Source organism: Cyprinodon tularosa, unplaced genomic scaffold (genome assembly GCF_016077235.1).
Source record: "Cyprinodon tularosa strain WSP-4 unplaced genomic scaffold, ASM1607723v1 ctg324, whole genome shotgun sequence".
NCBI lineage: Eukaryota > Metazoa > Chordata > Actinopteri > Cyprinodontiformes > Cyprinodontidae > Cyprinodon > Cyprinodon tularosa.
This window is the reverse complement of record NW_024039035.1, coordinates 728,309-750,777: the sequence shown is the minus strand read 5'-3', so window position 1 is coordinate 750,777 and position 22,469 is coordinate 728,309. Positions and strand designations below refer to the sequence as shown.

Below are 22,469 nucleotides of genomic sequence, written 5' to 3'. Positions count from 1 at the left end.
AATCATCTTCTGTCAGATGATCGTGGTCACTTACCTGTGTTTCTCCCACTAACAGAGTGTCTGAGATTGGGCGGTGCCCCGCCTCCCACCTGCAGTTGCCGTGTGCCACAGATCCTAGCAGCTCCCCTTTTAGTTTTGTTTTTCATTAAATACATGTTTTAAACTTGCCCACTAACTGTCTCCTTGAATACTGGGTCCATCTGTCCTTGTTTCATGACACTTTTAGCATCTGTCATTTTCAAATAGGATAACAGTTTTCTGCTAGATGGCAAAATTGCTCTTTGTTTCAGTAAATATATAAAACAATGAAATGTTTCCCTGTTTTTGTTTAGGTCTTTTGTTCAGTGCCCCCAGGAAAAAACACCTGGCTCTCCTGGGAAATTTGATCTAGAACCACCACTAGAATGAGAGGTAACTATTTTTGTTTCAAAAAGTTAAAAGTAAGAGAAGAAAAAAATAGCTTTACCTGTAATATTTACCTTCTTTAACTCAGTGAGCGGTGATTTGAGAATAAATAATTTAGCTTGTGTTGCTATACCTAAAAATAATAAAAGAAACATGTTTTGTGGAAGAAGCTTTTGTAATGTTTTATATTTTTTCATATTTTTGAGGTCAGGAATAGGAATCTCCAAGATTACATCATTTTGATTTGATTTTTAGCAAAAAGAAAATATTTGAAGGTAGCTGTGAAAACAGATCAGTTTGTCAGAGTGAGTCCAGGTATTCAGTGAGACAGAATCACCAGGGGGGCTGTACTCTCAGAGGACTAAATACCTTGATGTTCACCTAAACAACAAACTGGGCGGAAGCTACAACCATAAAGACCTCTAGAAGAAGGAATTAAACAGACTGGACTTCTAGAGGAAGCTTAAGGATTGGTTATACTCCCGTAGCAGTGTCTCGCAGTGAGCTTGTTGCAGATATTTTTGATTTATGCTTAATATTGAAGCGTAGTCTGCACAATGTTATTCCACGCCAGAACGCAAGAGCGACAATCATGAACTAGCTGTGGGTCTATATATGGCCAAGGCGGTGAGGAAGTGGGGGCAAATTTAGGCAACAAAGGAGAGACATGAGGGTGAAAAAGAGCGGGGATCCAGGTGGAAAAAGGGTCCCAGTGTTAACACGCAGTTTGCTCTTCTAGCTGGTCCAACATCATGAGTCGTTTTTTCCACAATGGAGGTCATATAAACAAAAAAGCTGGTAAGGTACCAAACAGGAAATACACATAGTGTAGAGTGGATGTAGATTTCAACAATCAGAGACCTCCTGTCTACAATACTGCCTGCGGTCACCTACAAATTTTGAGAGGTGCACCAGAGTCTCTGCGGAAGGAGTGGAGGCACATTGCGTTCACGGTGACACACATGCAGACGACCTGGTCTCTTAGTATACATCAGCCTTTAGGGCTTTAAATGTTTGCAGTAAGATCCTGCAAATATTCTTTAAGTCCATTGTGAAGAGAGTGATCTCCTCTGCCATCATCTGTTGCTGTTGAAGCATCAGTGCCAGCAACCCATTAAAGGCGGGTGGCTGTTTTCTACAGGGACTCCTGTGGAGATGGTTGAGCAAGCAAGGATTTCATAAGATAAACAACAATATTAACAACCCGGAGCCTCCTTTCCATCACATTGTCACAAAACAGTTTCTTCAGTCAGTGGCTTCTTTAGATTTGATACAAGACAGACCACCACAGGGGATCTTACAGCCAAACGCTATCAGCATCTAGAGTTTATCTGTAAAACCCAGCATAATGTGAGTTGCAGTAATATCCCTTATGGATTATAAAAGCACTCTTAAAATAAAGACAGCAAGAATACTTCAAAGATTTTTAAACTTTAGAATCCCATGTATCATTTCCTGCCACCTAAAAACTATTCCCTACGTTGTTGATCTATGACATTACACTGCAATAAAACAGCAGATGCGATTGTAGGGTGACGGAAACTAAAAGGTTCAGTAGTATTATAACATTTCCAAGGTACTCTATCAGATTCCTTGTTCCCTTTAAGAAATTCAGAGTTGTTATTATTTGTGACTTCGCTCAGTGCTAGCACAAATATAGGCCTAAATAAGGATTATTGTGCCTTAATGCTAGAACTAAAATATACATACAAGATAATAGTTCTAAGTTCATAGCCCCTTCTAAATAAATTAAGGGGTTTAGAAAAACACAAAATGTGTATAAACATTTTAAACATTTAAACAAATTAAAATATTAGAAAAATTAAAAATTCTATCCTCTACTGATTTCTTCTATTTTTATTTTTTTTGCTTCTAAAGGGTTTTCTTTATTCTTTCTTCCTGTGGGAGTGCTTTACATTTTCCAGTTTTATCATCTAAGGCTGTTCTATATTTCCTAGAAGTGTTTTTATATGTAATTGTGTGTGTGTGTTGTGTTTCTTCTAAGCCCGGAGTCTGAAAAAATGTCCTTATAGTAAGAATGAGAATAATTATTGTGAATTACTTATTGATTAGGGGGATGGTTATTATTTTAAACGCACAGTACTAATGACTTCACCATAAATCTCACATTAAGTGAATGATGGGAGTCTTCTTTCACAGCTTCACTCACCAAAGAAGCAGTAGATGATTCCAAAGAGGCAGCACATGGAGCAGACCACCGATGGTACGATTTCATACCTCCTCTCAATCTCCTGGTCACACTTTAGGCCCATCTCAGCTAAACCCAGAAGCTGGCTTGTGGAAGTCATTGTGGCTCCACTAGAGGGGGAAGGGTTCAAGGGTGGATGGGGAGGGGTAAAAGACACAGGGATTCTTGGATCAGCGGACCTCTCCCATGGAGACGTATTTGCCTGTAGAAAAGGGTGACAAAGAGGGGAATGGAAATGAATGAGGACATGAAAAAAAGAAGAGAGGAGGAGCGATTATTGATTGCTCTTCTAAGTACTCAGCTGTGAGTGCTGACACTGCGGTAGTCATGTTCCATAATTTTGAAAAACAAAACATCTGAAGAAAGAAGTTCACAAAAGTCCTTCTTAAAATGAAATGCAGTGCAGCCAGTATTGCTGACTAACAAGTCCATTAAATGTTGTAACAAATAGGGAGGATGGTGCAGCACAAATACAAGTTGCTGTATAGAGCGAAACAGAATTCATTTTCATAAATTAACATTTTGTCTGAATTTGTGGCACTATTACAAGACAGTTTATTGATTTTTTTTCTTACAGGCAAAGGCCTGTAAACCAAAAGAAAAAAATATTTGCATCATACTTTCTCTAACAATTCACTTGAAGCAACAATGATGCTTTCAGCAGTAAACAAATAAGAGAAATGTAAGAAACTGATTTATTGTTCCCTTGTTCTAGTATTATTAAGTGATAAAGGTGTGAGAAAAAAGCACAGATTGTGACTGATAATAGCTGAGGGCTGACACATTTGCCCCATAGCTTTCTCTTCTTCATCATATAATCTGTTCTTTATTCTCACATTAGATTTATATGTGTAAACTCTGTCTAAACCCCTCAGAATCACTTTTTTGTATGAAGAATACTCTGAATTTAAGAGTCTTAAGTCATCATGATTTTCATGTCAGAAAAACAGAACTTTAAAGATAATGAATGTCAGTCTTTACATTCAACATATGCTTTAATTTATCACTATTTCCGGGATTATGACAGGTACAGAGATCAGGAGGATTTTTTGTGTGTGTAGCAAGCAGTTGTAAAGCAAGCAGTCTTATATCTTATTTTATCCAAACAAGAACTTTTGATGCTTACATGTAACAAAGCTGCCATCATTGTGGTTTGTGGAAGACCAAAGAATTATGTCGATCTATATGCAACAAATAAAAATGATGTTTTAAAATTGTGTTTGCCAAAAGCTTTAAAGATTTAAAACATCTGCTAAGTAGAAAAATGCTTTACTAAAGCATCTAAAAAATCTTTTTCTATTTTGTTGCAGTGCGTTGTGTGATTCATGAAGCACAGAGTGTTGCTGCCAGCCAAACACCCACACACAGCTTCACACTCATTCATGTACCACATCCCAGTGGTTAAATGTCTAGCTGAGACACAAATTAAGACCTCAGCAGTTGATACATTTGTATAAAAGCATCAGTGCTGCATTTTATACACCAGCTCATTAAGCATATGAAGTACTACACTGTGTATTTTACAAATATTTTGTCTATTCCTGGTTTTAAAAAAACACATTTCATTCCAAGGGTGGGTAATGCTATCTGAACCTTCTGGAACTGTTACAATCATCAAATTTCCTTTCACTGTTGTTAATGGTTTTGGTTATTCCTTCTCCGTATCCATTACCATAAAAAGGCTCTCTAATCCAGATCAGTGAACCTTTAATGTCTGAGATGACAGATGACAAACCTGCATTTCTTTTTATTCTTTCTTCTTCCCACCTATATTCATTAAAAAAAAATAGTAAATGCACATAATGCACATTCGCAAAGACTTAAGAAAAATATTGGAAGCTCCGCCAAAGTCTTTCATGTGTTGTCGATTCTATGCCTTTTATTTGGGGTTTTTATGTGACCTACTAAAACAAAGTACTATTAACTGTAAAGTAACAAGAACAGATAAGAGATTAAGATAAAAATCATCATGAAAATGTGCCTTATATAATGTTCCTCTATCAAAATAAAATATAAACACTTTAATGTCTGTTTACGCTACAAGTATTTATTATTATATCTCCATAGCTCTCCAAGCTTTTAATAGCTACATCCTTCTATGCAAAACATCTCAAACTATGTCAGATTAGAAGGAGAGTGCCTTTTAACTGCAGTTTTCAGGTTTTAGAAAATACAATATTCTTGGTTAGATGGAGGTCTAGACGTTGGGACCACTGACCACTGTTGGGAGGATTTAACAAAAGAACATGTTATATACATGCGTTTAATTTCTGTTGTAGTTTGTAAAATGCTAATTTTATCATCAGCTCTTATTTCCCTTTTGCCTAATATTTAATGAAATAAAATTTACATTAAGAAATTGAATTCTCATAGCCTTTGCCCATCATTCCCCAACAAATGTGCATCTCCACAACAGACTACATTTAATATTTGAATTATTAAGAAAACATATTGTAAAGTTTATTTTTACAGAGGCAAAATTGTGACACAAAGCCAGAAAACTAGAGTTTACAGACTCTATTGCTGGAAGAAACATTTAGCTGAACACTTTAACTAATGAGACGAAACCATGTGCAATACATTTTTTAAATAAGTGTATGTAACTTTGAGCAAAAAAGGTTGCTACAAGCTTCATTATACATTGCACTGAGGGGAAACACAGATAGAAAAGACTTCAAAAATCAACTTTACTTAAGCTTAGAGAAGTTCAAAGCAAGCCAAGCTTGGTGAAATGATTATTCTTTGCCAAAAATGTTGTTTTTTTTCCCTAGCTAACTAACACCAATCACACAAGGAAAAACTTTTACAGTCTTGGATGTTTCCCAAATGCAGAATCTACAGTCAATAATCAAAAGAAAAACACCAGTGGGAGCAGATCTGTATGTTATCTTCAGAATTAAATAATAGACTTAAAAGCTTCTTTTAGTTTAATTTATGTTCTTCCTGTTAACTATAATTATTTCAAAATGTTTCTGTATTTATCAGTGCAATCTGCTCACATGAAACTTAGAGTAATTGTAGTTAGTGGCTGATTGTAATTGAAATGTATCCAAATAGATATATAGCATAAGTTTCCAGTTTCAAAAATAAGAACATTTTAAGGTGAAGCAGTTAAATTTCTTTAGTATGAAGATTAAGTGTGTCCACAAAATAACCTTTGAACCTTTTTACTATTAACTTCAGACAATTTGAAGTAATAACTTAAAGTTCAATTCATTTAAGACTTGCACAATTATTTGTTTTTCTTTCTTGGTGTGGGCCTAGCTTCATTGTATTCAGAGGTGGTCTTATATCCTCCCAGCATAAAGTGAAAAACACATAGAATAACTTGTTCTGTTGCTTGGATACACTGCCTTTTTTAACAAGTACAATGCTTGCAAAGCTATAAACACACTTTCTGTCAAAGACAGATGTAATGTGAAATTTTAAATGAATTTAAAGAATATATATATATACAACAGGAGTTTGATGGAGCTTATTTAAACTGGAACCATCCGGGTTTGGTTGAACTAATAAATTTGATCAATTTTCATTCACAGAATATATGTTTTGCTTATGGAACTTTGCTTCACCTTTGCTGTTGACTACTTCATCTTAGATAAAAGCCAACCAGTAAGGTTAGAACAAGGAATAGTAAAAAAACAAAAACAAATTATGCATCAATGTCACGTTGTGGCTGTTGCTGTAACAACCAGCAGAAAGAGTAAGACCTTCCAAATGGTTCATTGGGATCGTCTCCATGGGAATGTTCAGAGCCATTCCATGATGGTCTCCATTGAGATCTTTAGCTCTAGATAGACCTGACCTCTGACCCTATTCAGCTTGTGCCATTCTAGAATTCACTCTCAGGGTCTCCACAGTAACTGCTCGATTTACCGTTCTCAGGAATAACAGTCTTACTACCCTTTGCATAGTCAAATGTATGTGTAGAATTAAGCCTACATATAAACCAAATAGATTCCTTACTGCAATTCACCATTTAAATATTCGATGCAGCATCAGACTCTGTTGAGACCAAGATTTCAACAAAAATGTACATATATATTATTAGAATATCACTGCTTAAGGTGGCTGCACGTTGAAGTAGCTCTGCAAGTATCTTTTTATTTTTGGACAATTGTTATTATGATAAATATTGCAACCATAGCTAACTGGTTTTTACACCTTGACACTGATAATTAACATCTCAAAAGCTGAAAAAATACTCAACTACCTCTGCAAGTACAAGCTGTGATAAAAAAATTTGATTTTGGATTAAGAGCATGAACAAAGAGAACAGAGAGGAGTATTAAATACAAGCCATCTCTTCCATCAATCATTATGGGATGTGATCTCCTTAAGAAGCAAGTAAGAAGAACTTCCAGCCATAGCAAGGACCTAACCAGTATACTATCACTAAATCCATTTTCTCTCTGCCAGGATTTCTGACCATATGAACACACATATTTGAAGAAGGCTGAAAAAAATCAATTAAGTGGGTTGACACTGCTTGTGAACAGCAAATGGTGTCATCCATTACTTGGAATTTTTTTTTCTCTGTAGCCCGGTTATTAAACTGCTGGCAGTTGGTTTTTATCCATATTATTTAACCAGGGAGCTTACTAGTGTTGTTTTGGTAGTTGTTTACATTCTACCTTCTGGTTTTGCCACACTGCATTTGATATCATCCGTTCCATTGTTGCTGAGCTACATACACAACAGTCAAATGCATTTGAGTATTATAACTATTGACTTTAATAATTCCTCACTCTCTGCAACACTGCCAACATTCTAACAGTTTGCAAGGTGCTGCACCATAGAAAACAAAACCTTGGACTTGATATATGCAAATGTCAACGACTCATAGCACTATAAGAACTCTTGAAAAAATAATTTTTTCTCTGCTCAGACTATAAGCCCCTTAATAAGAGGCAACCTGTATTAAAGATAAATCCATTTAATGGGTACAAAAAGTTAAAGAAGCCCAGAAAGATTGTTTAAACGCTTCACACAGGAATGTACTGTCTCAGTAATATGGTGAAGACATCAATGCAGTGACTAAGTAAGTATCACTGACTTTGTAAACGTTGGTGTAGATAATACAAACCTCACAAGAACAGTACCAAACTTTGGATCACCAGTGATCTGAAGGAGCAGCTAAACAAAAAATAGCCTTAAGGGAGGGACGCAGGAAGTTATTGAGGTATGTATAATAGAAACTTAAGGTCAAGATAAGAGAAAGCAGGGATGCATACAATAAGAAGTTGGACAGCAAGCTCCAGCAGAACAATATAAGACATGTTGGGTCAGAGATGAAAAAGATCACAGGCTTCAAAGCAGAGGGATGTTTAGACAGATAGAGTTTGGACAGTAGCTATGAATTCTCTTTGCAGTCTGACTCATATTAGACCATTTTGCAAAGTATATATGAACTTTAACATTATGCTTGGATGTAATGAAAAATGGATGAGAGAACATCACACCATTAATTATATGTTATATGATACAATAACATATTGATTATAAATTAATCCTGATTTTGATTTTTCCAAAACTATTCCCTTTGCCGTAATACTTTATTATTTTCTCTGAGAATAAAATAAATAAATACACAACCTTGAGTTATTGCGCATCAATAAACATTTACTGCAAACATAAAAGGATGCCTAAAAACAATAAAAATGTATCATTTTGTCACAGGACTCAAAGCCTTATTTTCAGAGTACAGAAAAAAACACAGAATTATGTATTCCTCTAAACACTCATGAACTGGAGTGAGATCACTTCACTAAAATCAACATTTAAATGATGCCTCACAGGCGTGTTCTGTCTCCTGCTGACAAAGAGCCCAGAATCAGACATGAGATCCGCTGCATTGAAAACACAGCACACAATCCTTACTCCATCAACTTTCATGGAAAATAATTTAAGGGTCACATAAAACCATTGGCGATCAGATTACTTTTCTGTGTTGATGCACTTTTGATTGAGCCTTGCTTCTTATTCCACTCTTCTCAAAGAGTAGATACACAAAGGCTAGAGATCACACAAGACCACTGGTGACACTGCAAAAATACTATTGTATACCAGCTTTTACTTTAGGTCTAAAATTGTGATTACCGCTTTTCAACTAGAGTATATATCAACTTTAAACTAGAGATATAGTTTTCTTACTAGAACCAATATTTCTAATAATACACAAATTTAAAATTATGTCACAATTTACTGACAACAAACATGACTGACTTAATATTTCCATAACACTTTAAAGAATAAAAACACAAGATATAAAACATACATATAACATTTTGGTATATACCTGTACATCTTTTACTTTTCTAATGATTCACTTTTAAGTGAGTGTTTTATTTATTTATTTTCTTCTCCCAGGAGACAAATTTTATGTCAAATATTTTCTATATTTTCTTTATACAGGGTAAACTGACGGAAAAAAAAACAAAACATGAAGAGTAAAACTGTTAGAGCCAATGTAAGATTCTATATGTTATGCATGTGTGTCAACATGAATATTTCAAAGGCTACACAGTGAGTGGCAGTGACAGCATCATCAGAACAGGAATAAACTGCTTTTCCTGGGGAAGTTGAAACAGAAGGCTTCTTTATCAACTGAAAATGTAAAACTCAGTTGACACTACTTTATCTTCAACATGGCAAAAAAAAATATAAAAAAAATCACACAAGAAAGCCCTTCATTTGAAGTGCAGATTTGGACTGTGTACATGTGAAATGGTTGCTTTCAATCAAGATTGAAGTCAGTTCTTAGGACAAGAAAAAGCCTAATGTGAATAGCTGTCATGCAGTTTACTGTGTACTTTAAAAACAGGTCAAATAAATCTTTTTGTCAACATATAGTTTGAAGATTGGGTTTTGCACCCTCCAAGGTGCTTTTAATTATCTTTTTGCTGGTGTTCAGAGGTAATTGGTAACATCACATTTGTTTTTTATAGAAAATTTCACTTTCTCCCATTTACTTTAGCAAACTACAGTTCAAAATGCCAAAACTGGAAGATTGTTCACAATGTTGTATAACAGAAATATTTATGGAGTATGAATACACATTGTAGGTAGACTGTAGGGACATTCCAAATTACTTTGAAAAAACATACAATTCAGTCATAATAATGATTTGCGTGCCGCCATTGCTGATATATCCCAGAATGCTTTGTGCGGAGAGCATTATGGAATTTGCTGTCCCAGCAGTCCGTTGTCCCCATATGTGTCACTATGTTCCGACAGCAGCGACTAATAACAAAGATGGCACACGTACCATGCAGAGGAGGAGGAGTTACGTGACCAACAGAGCAAAAAGCAGTGATCATCTGTCTGAATGGTCAGTGAACTGAATTGGCTATAAATTCCACTATATAATTGTATGTGGACAGCTGTATATGGACAAAGTAAGCTTGATGCATGAGGAGAAATGGGCTCTTGGATGCTCCTGCACACAAAATGTTTCTTTAAAGTAGAGAGGGTGGGTCTTTTAAAAAATCCTCCTCGATACATTTACAGTGTTAAAGGTATTGTGCAGGATTTTTTTGGATCTGGGTGATAAAGTGGTGTACAGTAATGTGATCTAAGACAAACTGCCACAACATTTTGAGCATGAAACAAAGATCTATTGAGTAAATGTCACAACTCAAAAATGCAGTGTATACCATATTAAAGTCCTATTGAAAGGAAAAGTAACTACAAGCTGTTGTATTCTTGTGTACAGCACCGATGGCAAAACCCACCCTGTCATGTTGAAAGCCTGGATCTTTGATATCGGATGTTAGTTAGACATATTGAATGTTAAATTAACAAATATTTCTTTGTGTATACACTTATATACTTAATCTTCTATACCAGAAGATTAAGTTGGATTAAAATATATATATATATATATATGAAATATGGCAAAAAAAGAATTAAAAAAGTAATATCAAATTGAAAACATAATTTTTCCCAAAATAAAAACATCCATCATATACCTGATTTTATTTTTCATGTTTGGACCCAGCGTGTGAGAGCAGCTGATGGTCAACAAGTCCTAAATTAAATGATTTCAGGGTAAACCTAGCTAATAACATTAAAGCTAATACCTAGATCTAAAGCTTGTTTACTTTATGAAGTAAAACCGATCTTACAAGAATAGAAAAAAGGAAAAAATAGAATGTGACCAAGTCATTAGACTGTTATGTTAAAGTTATCTTTAATACTAGAAAGATTACATTCTGTAAAATGTGGATGGAAATTATTTTTAATTAAAATAGACTTTAAGTTATCCAACCCCACTAACCTTTAGATGCAAAAAATGAAATTACTGCACTGTACTGTAAATACAGCTTAAATATTTGGTAGAAAAAATGCTTACTCACAAACTCTGAAGAATATTTGTTTAGAATAAATGATATGTTAAGATAGTGAAAACACCATGTGCTCGATGTTGGTGTCAGTTAAACAGTATGATGCATTTAAAAAAAACGAACAGTGAGAGCATGCACAAGCATATGAATACTGATCTAACGGTTACTAACAGTGTGACTGAGCTTCAATCTAGGCCATCTGCCACAGGGAAGAATACTGTGTGCACGTGTGTTTTGGGGGATGAGCAAAGTAGTCTGCTCACATGAAGCTGCCGTCCCACATTTGCCTATTGTGTACGGAGGGATATATGTACCATTACCTGTATTCTCCTCACTTACCGAACAATAAATTATTTAACCTTAGACATCAGTTTGAATATATGACTTTTATTTTGGTATTTTGATTATAATCAGATATGAAAGGGGCTTGCTTAATAAAACATCAGTATATGTCAACTGTTGGCTGTTGTAATCCAGACTAGTGTGTTGATGAGAGGTTGGATTTGACACTGATATGCTGTTTACTAAAATTTCCTGCAACGACTTCTAGCAGGTCTTCATACATGCTAACACAAAGCTCTAAATACATTGTTTAAATAAATAAATGGTGGCAGTAGAAGAAGTCCAAACTCTCACCCATTTTCTTCACTACTTTGCATTTTTGTTTAATTTTGCATGTTGAATGTTTGAATGTTTTTCATTATTTGAATAAGTGTACTATATTATTTTAATTAAAAATATTTCATTTGTTCATCAACTAAGTCACTGAGAAAAATGATGCAGGGATACAAACAAAGAAGATTATAAAGAAACAGTGAACTACACCCTCTGTCATTATAGTTGGCATAGTAACCAGTAAGGAGGAGACTGCCTTGCTTTATGAAAATACCTTCACTGTTGTATATTTGATTGACAGTGAAAAGTGAAGATTCAGTTCAAAGCGAATATCCACGTCCTGCAGATAAGCAATATGGCTGAAGACGTAATAAGTATTTACCCTGAAACTTAATAGAAAATCAGATCTAGACCCTTTAGGAATCTGTAAGTTGGCATCTCTAGCTTAGGAGAGTATTTTTTTTGTTCCTTCCACCAAAAATGTGAACTCAGACCTGCTCCTGTTTCATTTTGAAATCTGACTATTTCTCATACATCACACACAGTTAAAAATGATGCACAGATATTTCCTTAGCCTCATAGGCAAACAACCTAAGTCATGTTTAAGTATTTTTGGAAAACATAATCATTTATTTATTTATTTTTTATGCTTTTTTTTAAGTGCATGAGTCTTGTTTTATTGAAGTGACTTAGCTAGAAAGCACTAAACCTGTGTTAGTGAGCACTTCAAATATGCCAAGATAAGATAATTAATCTAACTCACAGGTGTTGCATAGCAAGATGCTTCTTCTTCCTATATGGGCTTATTGCAAAGAGCTTATCACTGCATACTGCCACCTACTGTAGCATCAAGGTGCTATTTTTTTTTTATTTTGTTAAGTGAAGTAATATTCGTATGAAGGCCTCTTTTCAAGTCAAAAGGTCTAATTTCGATTTTTTTTAAACTTAAAACAAAAAGCAAACTGAGAATTTTATGATAACAACATCAATTTTTTTATATAAAATGTGATGTTGTTAAAATAACAATTTTTAAAGTTGTTTTTTATCTATTATCAACTTGCCTATTACTGATACTTATATTTTTTTCCACTGAGCTACTTATAGAAACTACGTAGTTTCCACCCTCCCTTATTGTGCACTCATTGCAAATAGCAGTTCTAGTATCTGTTTTCTAAAATTTATTTAAGTTTTATACATGCTTGACCATGTATATAGTTTATTTAGATTCCAAAATAGATTTCATCAAAGAGATGATTTAGGCAGACAATGATTTTGTCTAAAGCAATAGTTCTGTTAGGCTGAGGAAAAGTCAATAACGCAGGGTAATGCAGCACTATAAGAAGAGTAATATTATGCAAATTTCTTCTTTTGGCCTAAATATGACTAAAGACAGTTTTGCAATCTGGATAAAAATCTGGCAGATTAGGGAGTAAACACAAACTGCACAAAAAGGGTATTATTTCAAATGCAATAGAAAAAGCCTTTAAGGTCATGATCTATAAAATATGATAATTTCTAAGCATATTTAGTCTAAAATATTGAATCATTAGTTAATATTTATATTTGAAGGGAAAGACTATGCCCTTATTTTCAAAACTTATTTTTCTACGTGGGTCCTGCACCAAACCCTGACTAATAATAAGTAGATTTTTTTCTGATTCTAACTTAAACATGTAGACACACATATAGTTCTGTTTAGAAAAAGGGAAACTGTGATTTAGATATATATATAATATTGTACAGGTATTAGCAACAGAAAAACATCTTTTTAGACGTTGCAGAATCACATCAGACATATCTGACAGAGAAAGCTGCACAACTATAAATAAACATTTGTGTGCTATCGTGCTTGTCATCATAGTCAAATGCGGAATAAAAGTAAAACGAGAATGAATAAAAGGAAGCTACGGTGGAAGATGTGGACAAAACAAAAATAGCTGGTCGCAGCTGTCACATTACACCATTTTCCAAGTAATTTCTGACACAGATTGATAATCGTCTAATTGATAATTGATCTTTGTAGATTTTATGTTCTATTTAAAGTATTTTACAGAAAGGATATTCAATTAATTTGCCAATTCACTAATAAAAACAATGGAAGGGTAGCATTAATTAGATCATACAGGAAAAACAACACTAACAAATTATTGCACTGCATAAATATGAATTTTAAAGAAGCTTTAATCAATGTCAGCATCAATGTCATGCTTGTTCAGTTAATCTGTTCTAAACATTTCAGATTAATCAAAAATCTTCTAAATAGCTCTATTTCGCCTCACTTTTATAGACAGAGTTCACTTTGAAGAGAAAAAACAAGTAAAAATTCCAAAACAAAGACTAAGTCTGTCTATGATGACTGTACAAACCATGTTTGGAGGGAATGTAATATGTGTCATAACAATAGGAATTTAATTGTGTGTTTGTAAAAGTCGCTAACCTCAGCACTGGTCCATTTGTAAGCTTTGGCCATTGCTCAGGGCCTGAAGGTGAGGTGACATGGGAGTAAAGAGGCTTTCATCAGATTACAGCTCATTCTCCGTCTTTCACCGTCCCTCTTTTCAGTAGCGAGAACCTCTCAGCTGCTTTCAGCCACTTGGCTTCATCTCTCCTCTTTTCACTGCTTACTGAAAACGGCCTGCTTTAAGCAACCGCATTAAATTTGTCTCCAATCCCACAAGGATTTGTTTGCCTTAGCCAAGCCAGCCTGAAAGTGACTATTCAAATGTAGGACTGTGACAATATATAGTGCAGTATATTTTCACTTGTCTTTACTGCAGTATTTTCAGATAATTGAGTTGTTTTGTTTAAATTCTTTCATTCTTGTTAGTAATTCCTCCATTTTTTTGCCCAATATAACAGTAAGGATGCGAATAGCATAATGTGATTTTTCTGGCAGCTGACCAAAATGGTGTGGCTGGCAGCCTGGGTTTGAGTGGAATGAAGGGAGATGTTTTAATATGATTAACTCTGGTGAGCTGAATTGTTTCACATAAGTATTGTCTAATCTACCACAACCCGGGGCTCTGGGGCCACATCGCCAGTTTTGTCCCACATCCTTTGCCCTGCAGCATACACATAGACTTGAGTACTATTACTTAATAATTAAAACTATATATATCCTGGAGCTGAACGGCTCAAAGTCATCCCCACAAACCTGATCATGGGAGAGAAATAGCTTCTTTTGAAAAAAAACAGGTCTGATGCATGTCACAAATCTTAAAGTGATAGTAAAAACATCAGCAGTTCTCAGCTCTTCATAGATTTATATATAAAAAAAATAAGGGAATCTTAACTTTTAAGAAAATAATTTCATTGGCAAAGTGAAACCATTATCAAAGTAACAGCTATTTATTATGGAAAGTAAATAGTTTATGCAGGGAACTATGAAGGTTTAAGAAAATAACATTTCAAAAATTGACCATTTACATAATAATAGAAATATGAATATTTTTGAACAATTACAGAACATTATACCTTATACCAGAGTACCTTATATCTAAAAGGACATTTAAACTGGTACATGTTGATCAATTTCCCTTGACATAACATACGTTGACAAAAAGGTTGTGTTGGTATGGATGGAAAATTAAACCCTATTAACTTTTTTATCTAACTTTATTAGTTCTGTAATCTGGCATCTTTAAAAGTCAATGACACACCTCTCTCTGATGTCAAGTAGGTTTGATATATCATCATTATATGTATTGAAGTATCAATAGTATCTTTATATGAAAAAATAAATAAATAAATAAATATATATATATATATATATATATATATATATATATATATATATATATATATATATATATATATATATATATATATATATATATATATATATATATATATATATATATATATATGTATATATATATATATAGACAGACAGACAGACAGACAGACAGACAGACAGGCGATAGATAGATAGATAGATAGATAGATAGATAGATAGATAGATAGATAGATAGATAGATAGATAGATAGATAGATAGATAGATAGATAGATAGATAGATAGATAGATAGATAGATAGATAGATAGATAGATAGATAGATAGATAGATAGATAGATAGAATTGAATTATCTATACAGAAACAGGCAGGGGCACGTGTTTGCCTATTTGGATATGTAAAGATCCTTCTAGCCACAACATGACATCCAAACACAAACATGAGACATGGCGTGCTGCACTGCCAGAGGGTTCTTATACACTGGGATTTCAATGAGCTGTTTGAAGCCAAAGGCTCGAATTGAGAGACTGCCTGCGTCACCCTGATGGTGCATGGATCTGTGTAGTGATTTTCGCCTGAGGTGCTCTTATATTGTGAAGGAGGATGCTTGCAAGCTGGAAACTAACAGGGAAACATATCAGGCCACAACTCTACACGATTGTGACTGGTATTTCATAGCAAAAAATAAGCAGGGAAATTAGCTGAAGTGTGCCTTAATAAAATTAGGATTGACTTTTTAGCCTTTGACTCACACCCGTTCACTCACACTCTAAATCCTTTCTCTGTTAACTTTGCTACCCAGTTCTTTGCCCTTTCTACATAATTACAAAAAGTCACTCCCCTTTCTACCCCTGCACTCTAAAATTCATATATCACTTGCTACTGCCCCATAAACATCAACAATAACTCTTCATAGGAGCATATTGCGATATCATGACATCCTCTACATTAGTGATGAGTTTCCATTTATACATTTTCAGCTCAAAATTTCGTTCTATCAGCAGTGAGATCTACACTTTATTGATTAAAATCTTAGAACTGAAATATTTCTTAAATATTTATGATGTTAAAAACCTCCCTGTCTAAATAGCCTTCAGGTACCCAAATGATTTATACAAGATGGTATAATTTGATGCTTTTGATAAAAGACATGCCATGAGGACTAGAAGACCTTCAGCTCTGGCTAGACTTCTCATCAACTGAGCCTGTCGCTTTGGCTAAAGTCCCAAGTCTGAGGTCTGGTTGGCTTGCTATTATGGTTACGTAAGTGTCAGGGAAGCGCCATATGGGAAACTCATAGGGGATGAACGTGTGGGTTTAAATCTCTATACATGTCATATATCTCTATACCTACTTAGTCCTTCTGCGTCACTACTTTTACAAAGCTAAGCTAAGTAGTATTAAACACAGAGGAACTGAGGGCAAGTGAATAATAGTACCGTATTAAACAATATCAAATTGTTTACTATGAAATTATGATTAGAAAAATACCCAAAGGATCCTGTTGTGGATCATCAACAATGGCACTTAATGTTAATGACTTTCCATCTTTAAATATTATCATTGCTAGCTCCTCTGGGCAGAAGATTAGCTCTGATGAAATAGAGATGCTCCTAGGCATGCTGTGTTGCAGACAAAACATGATGTGACATTAAAAAATTTAGTCATTAAATCAACTATGTTTTAAGAATATTTTTTTATCTACTAGGTTCCCTTAAGGTCATCTTTCTGAGCAGAAACATGTTCCCATACCATTTGTTCTCTTCCGATATCATTCCCACATCTGCATGACTGTCATATGATTTTCAATGTGGTAAGGCCAGGCTGCGGTTAAACCCTTGAATGGAGCCATCTCTAACAGGTGCCAGGTGAACAGTGCAACTGTTTAAGAGTGGTGAAGAAGAACTGTGTAAGAACTAAAGGAACTAGATAGTAAATGTATCGGATCGGTGCCTGGACTCCATTACTCACCGATACTGATGCCAGCATTTTCGGTAGTATCTGAGAAAATTACGATACTGGTATCAGAATCAGAACATTTCTAATTAGCTCATTTACTTCGTTACAAACTTGAGGGACATTTTCTTAAGGTAAAATGTATCAACTTTCAAGGTAAGAATGCTTGTAGACTGACACCAGCATTTTCTACAGAGCTTCAAACAAAAGACCAAGTATGAGAAACCAACCAAATATTGCAATTAGCTTTTTTGATTATTAAGTCGTATGCTATTTTTGTATCTCTTCTTGACCTAAATAATTAGAAGTCAGTTAAAAGGCTATGCACACTAAACTTTAATAGTGCACTTGCAATTTTTTTTTCACATCATAAATATGTCACATTCTAATCCTAGACTTCAGTGTATCCCACTGTCATGGACCAAGGCACATCACTAGATAACATGAAACAAGTGGAACAGTAAAAGTAAAATTCCAGTACAACCATGTTTTTGAGAAGTGACCTAATAAGTAAATATTGCAAGGCAAAAGGCTGTCCACCCAAGTCAACAACCTAGAAAGGCAAGTGTTAGGGTAGCTTTGGTGCAGATGCAGAGAAAGACAACTCAGGTGTGAAGCAAGAATCTAATGACAATAAATCTGGCATTTGTGGAAGAAGGCAAATAAATTTATGCTAAAAAAAGAAAGAAAGAATGTAAGCCATAAAAAATACTGTATATTCACCACAAAGCATGTAGCGGAAACATTGATGTGGAACCAAGTCCAGTGGATTGTTTTTAAACTTTTACGGAATGACTATGACCTGGGTGTCTTCATCAGCATATTGATGTAAAACTTTTTAAGAAAAAAGGCAAATGATTATGTTTGAAAGGAAACACATTCTTCCCAGCTCCCTGTACATACTAATCTCCACTGTGAGAAAACTGTAAAGATTAAACCTTAAAAAAAAAAAGTTGTTGAAAGAATCAACATTATTATTTCTTAATGTCTGGGAATATTTTGACCAGAAAAAGCTACTGAAGATTTTAATTTGATTATTTTTTATTAATGATAATCAGGTATAGCCAATACCTGGACACGTGTTACAACAACAAAACCAACTATAACTTTTTTATAAGGGTTTTGCTTTAATTTGAGATTTAAAACTGTTTATATTATCTTTTAGCTGTTTTATTACAAAAACGTTCCGATAAATTTTTTCATTTCCCATATTGCAGCTTTGAGAATTGGCCAATAATGATATTGAGCTGATACGATATTAGCATGAATCATATCAGCTTTTAATACTTATTTTATAGTGTAGATTGTTGGAAAAGGCTTGATCAAGAGCTATTACTAAAAGAGGGAACAACAATAAAAGGTATGAAAACAGCTGACCCATGAAAAACTAGGCAAGGAGTTACAGAAACTTTTAACAGAAGCAGACCATTTCTATCAGCACGAAAATATAGGAGATTTTAGATGTTGGTCGGTAAAATCCGTTATTAGTTTTTTGGCTAATATTGGACTGATATCCAATATTAATATAGGATTGTGACATCCCTAATAAGTTCACCATAAATATTCAGCAGTCAGGACAGTAGGAATCTTGCAGATATGCCTGCTGCTGCTACTGCTGAGCATCTATGGTTGGATAAATGCAACTACAAGCAGTAGGATTTAGACCTCAGGTATTGTTTTTTGCATTACAAATGATGTTTACATTTGGCTTAAAATGTTTCTTCTGAGTTTTTTAGGTAAAGTGTCAAACGGTGCTTTCAAATCTGACATCCTTCCTTCTTTCTTCACCCTCACTGTAGCTGAGAACGACACTTTCACTTCCCTAAAAGCAGACTTTACCCTCTGCAATACCTTTTTATGTGAAGACTGTCTTGTCAAACTTTAAAGCTATATTCAAATAAAAAATAAAATAAAAATAATAATAATAATGGGTCCAATCCAAGGGCTTGCTGCCATAACCGAAGAGAAAAAAATTGGGGGGAATGCAGTTATTCTATTAAAAGTTGTCACTCATGAGAGGGCTCAAATGTATAATTATAAGAAAATTAAAGAAAAATAATTAATATTTTTTGCTCATGCACTACTCTGTGCTGCTCTGTAACAGAAATCATCAGGAAAACACAATGAATTTTATTTTTGTAATATGACAAACTGTATAAAGTAAATCAACTTTTGCAAAGTCCTTTACTAAAATATTAGTTCCTAAATTTAAAGATAAAGAGTAACATAGATAGATAGATAGATAGATAGATAGATAGATAGATAGATAGATAGATAGATAGATAGATAGATAGATAGATAGATAGATAGATAGATAGATAGATAGATAGATAGATAGATTAGGGGTTTATTATTTTATTTCACTTTTGACGTATGGGCTGTGTATTTCCCGTAGAAATCAAGTGTATGTGACCTGTCATGGTCTCGGAGCTCTTTGGTTTTGGATTTTCTCTTGTATCGGTTTGAAAACAAAAGAGGGAACACAATAGCACGGATCAAACTGACACGCATGTGTTGGCAACACAACAACCTGCTTCAGCAAGCAACGCTTTTAGAAAGATGGGCTGTCTACTGGCTGAGAGAAAAAAGCCTGAAAACCCTGAGCTATTTTTCAGGCTTTAGTTGTGATGACTAATTTGAGTTGAACAAAGACATTTCACTCACCTCAGAAATGCAACATATTGGCGTTCTCTCCCATCGTCTTTTTCGTAGCTCCAACGAAGCAAAGAATATCAACCCTTTTAGAACTTGGTCAGCTTTTACGCATCAACATCGCGTCTTCCAAAGCAAGCGAGAAAGTCCAGCAACCTCATCGAAGAGAGGTTGGAACAAAGCTCAACTCCTCTTCCCTCTCCTCCATTCTTGGCTTTAGTTCCCCACTCTGGCTGCCTTTCTTCGTACAGACAGACGCGCAGTCAGTAAAGCTACCTCATAAAATATTAAACACCTTTAATGGACAAGTGAGATAGAATAGAGGGGAGTAAATTGGAATGATGCCTTTCGATATTTATTCCGTGTTTACATCATGTACCCAATTATTTCCCTTCAGAACGATCAGAATGTGGACTTCCTTTGTGCGCCCAGTCTCCCTCTCTCTCCCCCTCTCAGCGGGTTGAACCATTGCGGCAGCGCAGTAGGGGGGGAGATAGGATCTATTCATGAGAGTGTATGGGAACGAATGGGCTTGGTGACTCGTGGCCAAATGTTGTTGTTGTCGGGGGATAAAGAGAAGGGGGAATTGAGAGGATGGAAAAAGGGAGAAGGAAAAAAAGTGAGAGGGGTGGGGGTTGGGGGCAGAAATTAGAAAAAAAGGTAATAAAGCATATATGTACATAAAAATGTTTTGATTTGATATGAAAAATGTTTCGAGTTTCTTTGTTATTGTTTTTTTTTATATACTGCGACACAGTGGAAACTGTGAAGCCCCTCTCCTCTGAAACGACGCATTCACACACCATTTTCCCACTCATGTCTCAAGCATCCTACCAAGCACCACTGCGCAACAAATTTAAAATTACACCCCTCACCCTTTTGGTGAAAACGGAAAAAACTAAAATAACGAGGCTGTTCTCGATCTGTTTCTCGCTCTGCTGCCTGTCAGTTCCAGTGAGTTCAGGACCTCGGAGAGCTCCGGTTCAACACAATTCCACCTGTTTATCGTCAGGGCCACTATAAGTGTGTAGGGCCAAACCCTTAAACATTTGGCGTTAATCTCTCTCTTTCCGAATTTTAGAATAGATATGCAAGGTTCCATTAGTTACAAAATGTAATCTTTCTAATTATCTTTTGCCATACACTTTCAAATCCAACAGTTGGCTTCTGTCCACCCTATCCCTTCCCAGCAAATTTAACAGCAGAGCAATTAAACATAATGCATAATCTACATATAGTTATGGTTTGACTGCCATATCATGGATGGCCACCCCCTTGTATATGTCTATTTATGATATAATTGTAATATCTAGCGATATTGTTGAAGTTTTTATACAAAAAATAATCATAACTCCCATTGTCAAATATCTGTTTGATACGACGATAAACTTCCGCCTATTACCCTTAATAAATCTTTACTGACTTTTTACACAGACACAAAACTCCAAAGAAATGTATTACCTGATTGCCCACATGATTAATACTTACTATCATGGACCTATTATGTATACTGTTTGTTTACTCTTTCTATTTGCACACACCTTTGTGTTCTGTCTGTTCTTTACTATAGAAGCCATAACAAATTGAACTGACGGGGAAATAATTGTTGTGCCACAGCGCCTCCCCACGGAGGAAAGTTTGCCAGTTGTTTGGAAACCAAACACATCTTAACCAGATGTTTATTTGTGTTCTTTCTGTTGCTCCTGTTTCTGTTTTGACCTTATTAGAGAAGACAGCGTTTCAAGTGCAGCTTGATAAGAGAGCCAAGTTGTCAGCTCATGCGCTGCTGAGAAAAATGCAGTTGCCCTTTTTTTCCCTTTGTTCCAGAGCTGCTAGAAAATCGGTCTGTATTATAATCAATATGCTGCAAAAAAAAAAAAAAAAAAAAAAAAAAAAAAAAAAAACAATACTTATGGCACGTGATCATCAGCAAAATATTAAGTATGAAATATTTACACATGCATTAGGCATATAAGTACCCTCATTTTGTAATAGCCTATACCCAGACCTAACTGAAACTTTTATGAAGTCATACTAGTGTTATAATTTAACATAAAAAATATATATATATATATATATATATATATATATATGTATATATATATATATATATATATATATATATATATATAAATAATATAATATAAAAAAAAAATATATATATATATATATATATATATATATATATATATATATATATATATATATATATATATATATATATATATATTTGGGGGGAATGCAGTTATTCAATCATTGATTTAGGTGAACTTAACTGATGGGTTGCATTTTTTAGGAAAACCTACATTAAAAGCTGACTGAAGCTGTAATGCTGTAATATAGTGGACACTTTTGTGTCTTTGCATTTTGTAAAAAAAAAAAAAAAAGGATTAATATGTTTTTTGGATGTTAAAATACGAAATTCAGAACAATTTCACCGTTGCATCTATAATTTGTTTAACAAATATTTTTCATTTGTTTGTTTGTTTGTTTTTTCGTTCAGACAAGAGAAAGAAAAAAAACAGAGCCGCTGTACCTTTAAGAGCATCTCTCA

General features: G+C 34.5%; 1 protein-coding gene across 1 annotated transcript in view; it reads right to left on the bottom strand.

Moving 5' to 3' along the window:
- tmem198a (transmembrane protein 198a) overlaps positions 1-20,376 on the bottom strand; it is a 33,425-nt gene extending 13,049 nt beyond the window's left edge. Inside the window, exons 1-2 of the mRNA XM_038293325.1 lie at positions 19,928-20,376; positions 2,576-2,816 (exon numbers count right to left, since the gene is read on the bottom strand). Coding sequence (XP_038149253.1) covers positions 2,576-2,714 — 139 coding nt within the window. The 5' untranslated portion in view covers positions 2,715-2,816; positions 19,928-20,376. The remainder of the gene's footprint in view (positions 1-2,575; positions 2,817-19,927) is intronic.
- Positions 20,377-22,469: the final 2,093 nt, after the last annotated feature.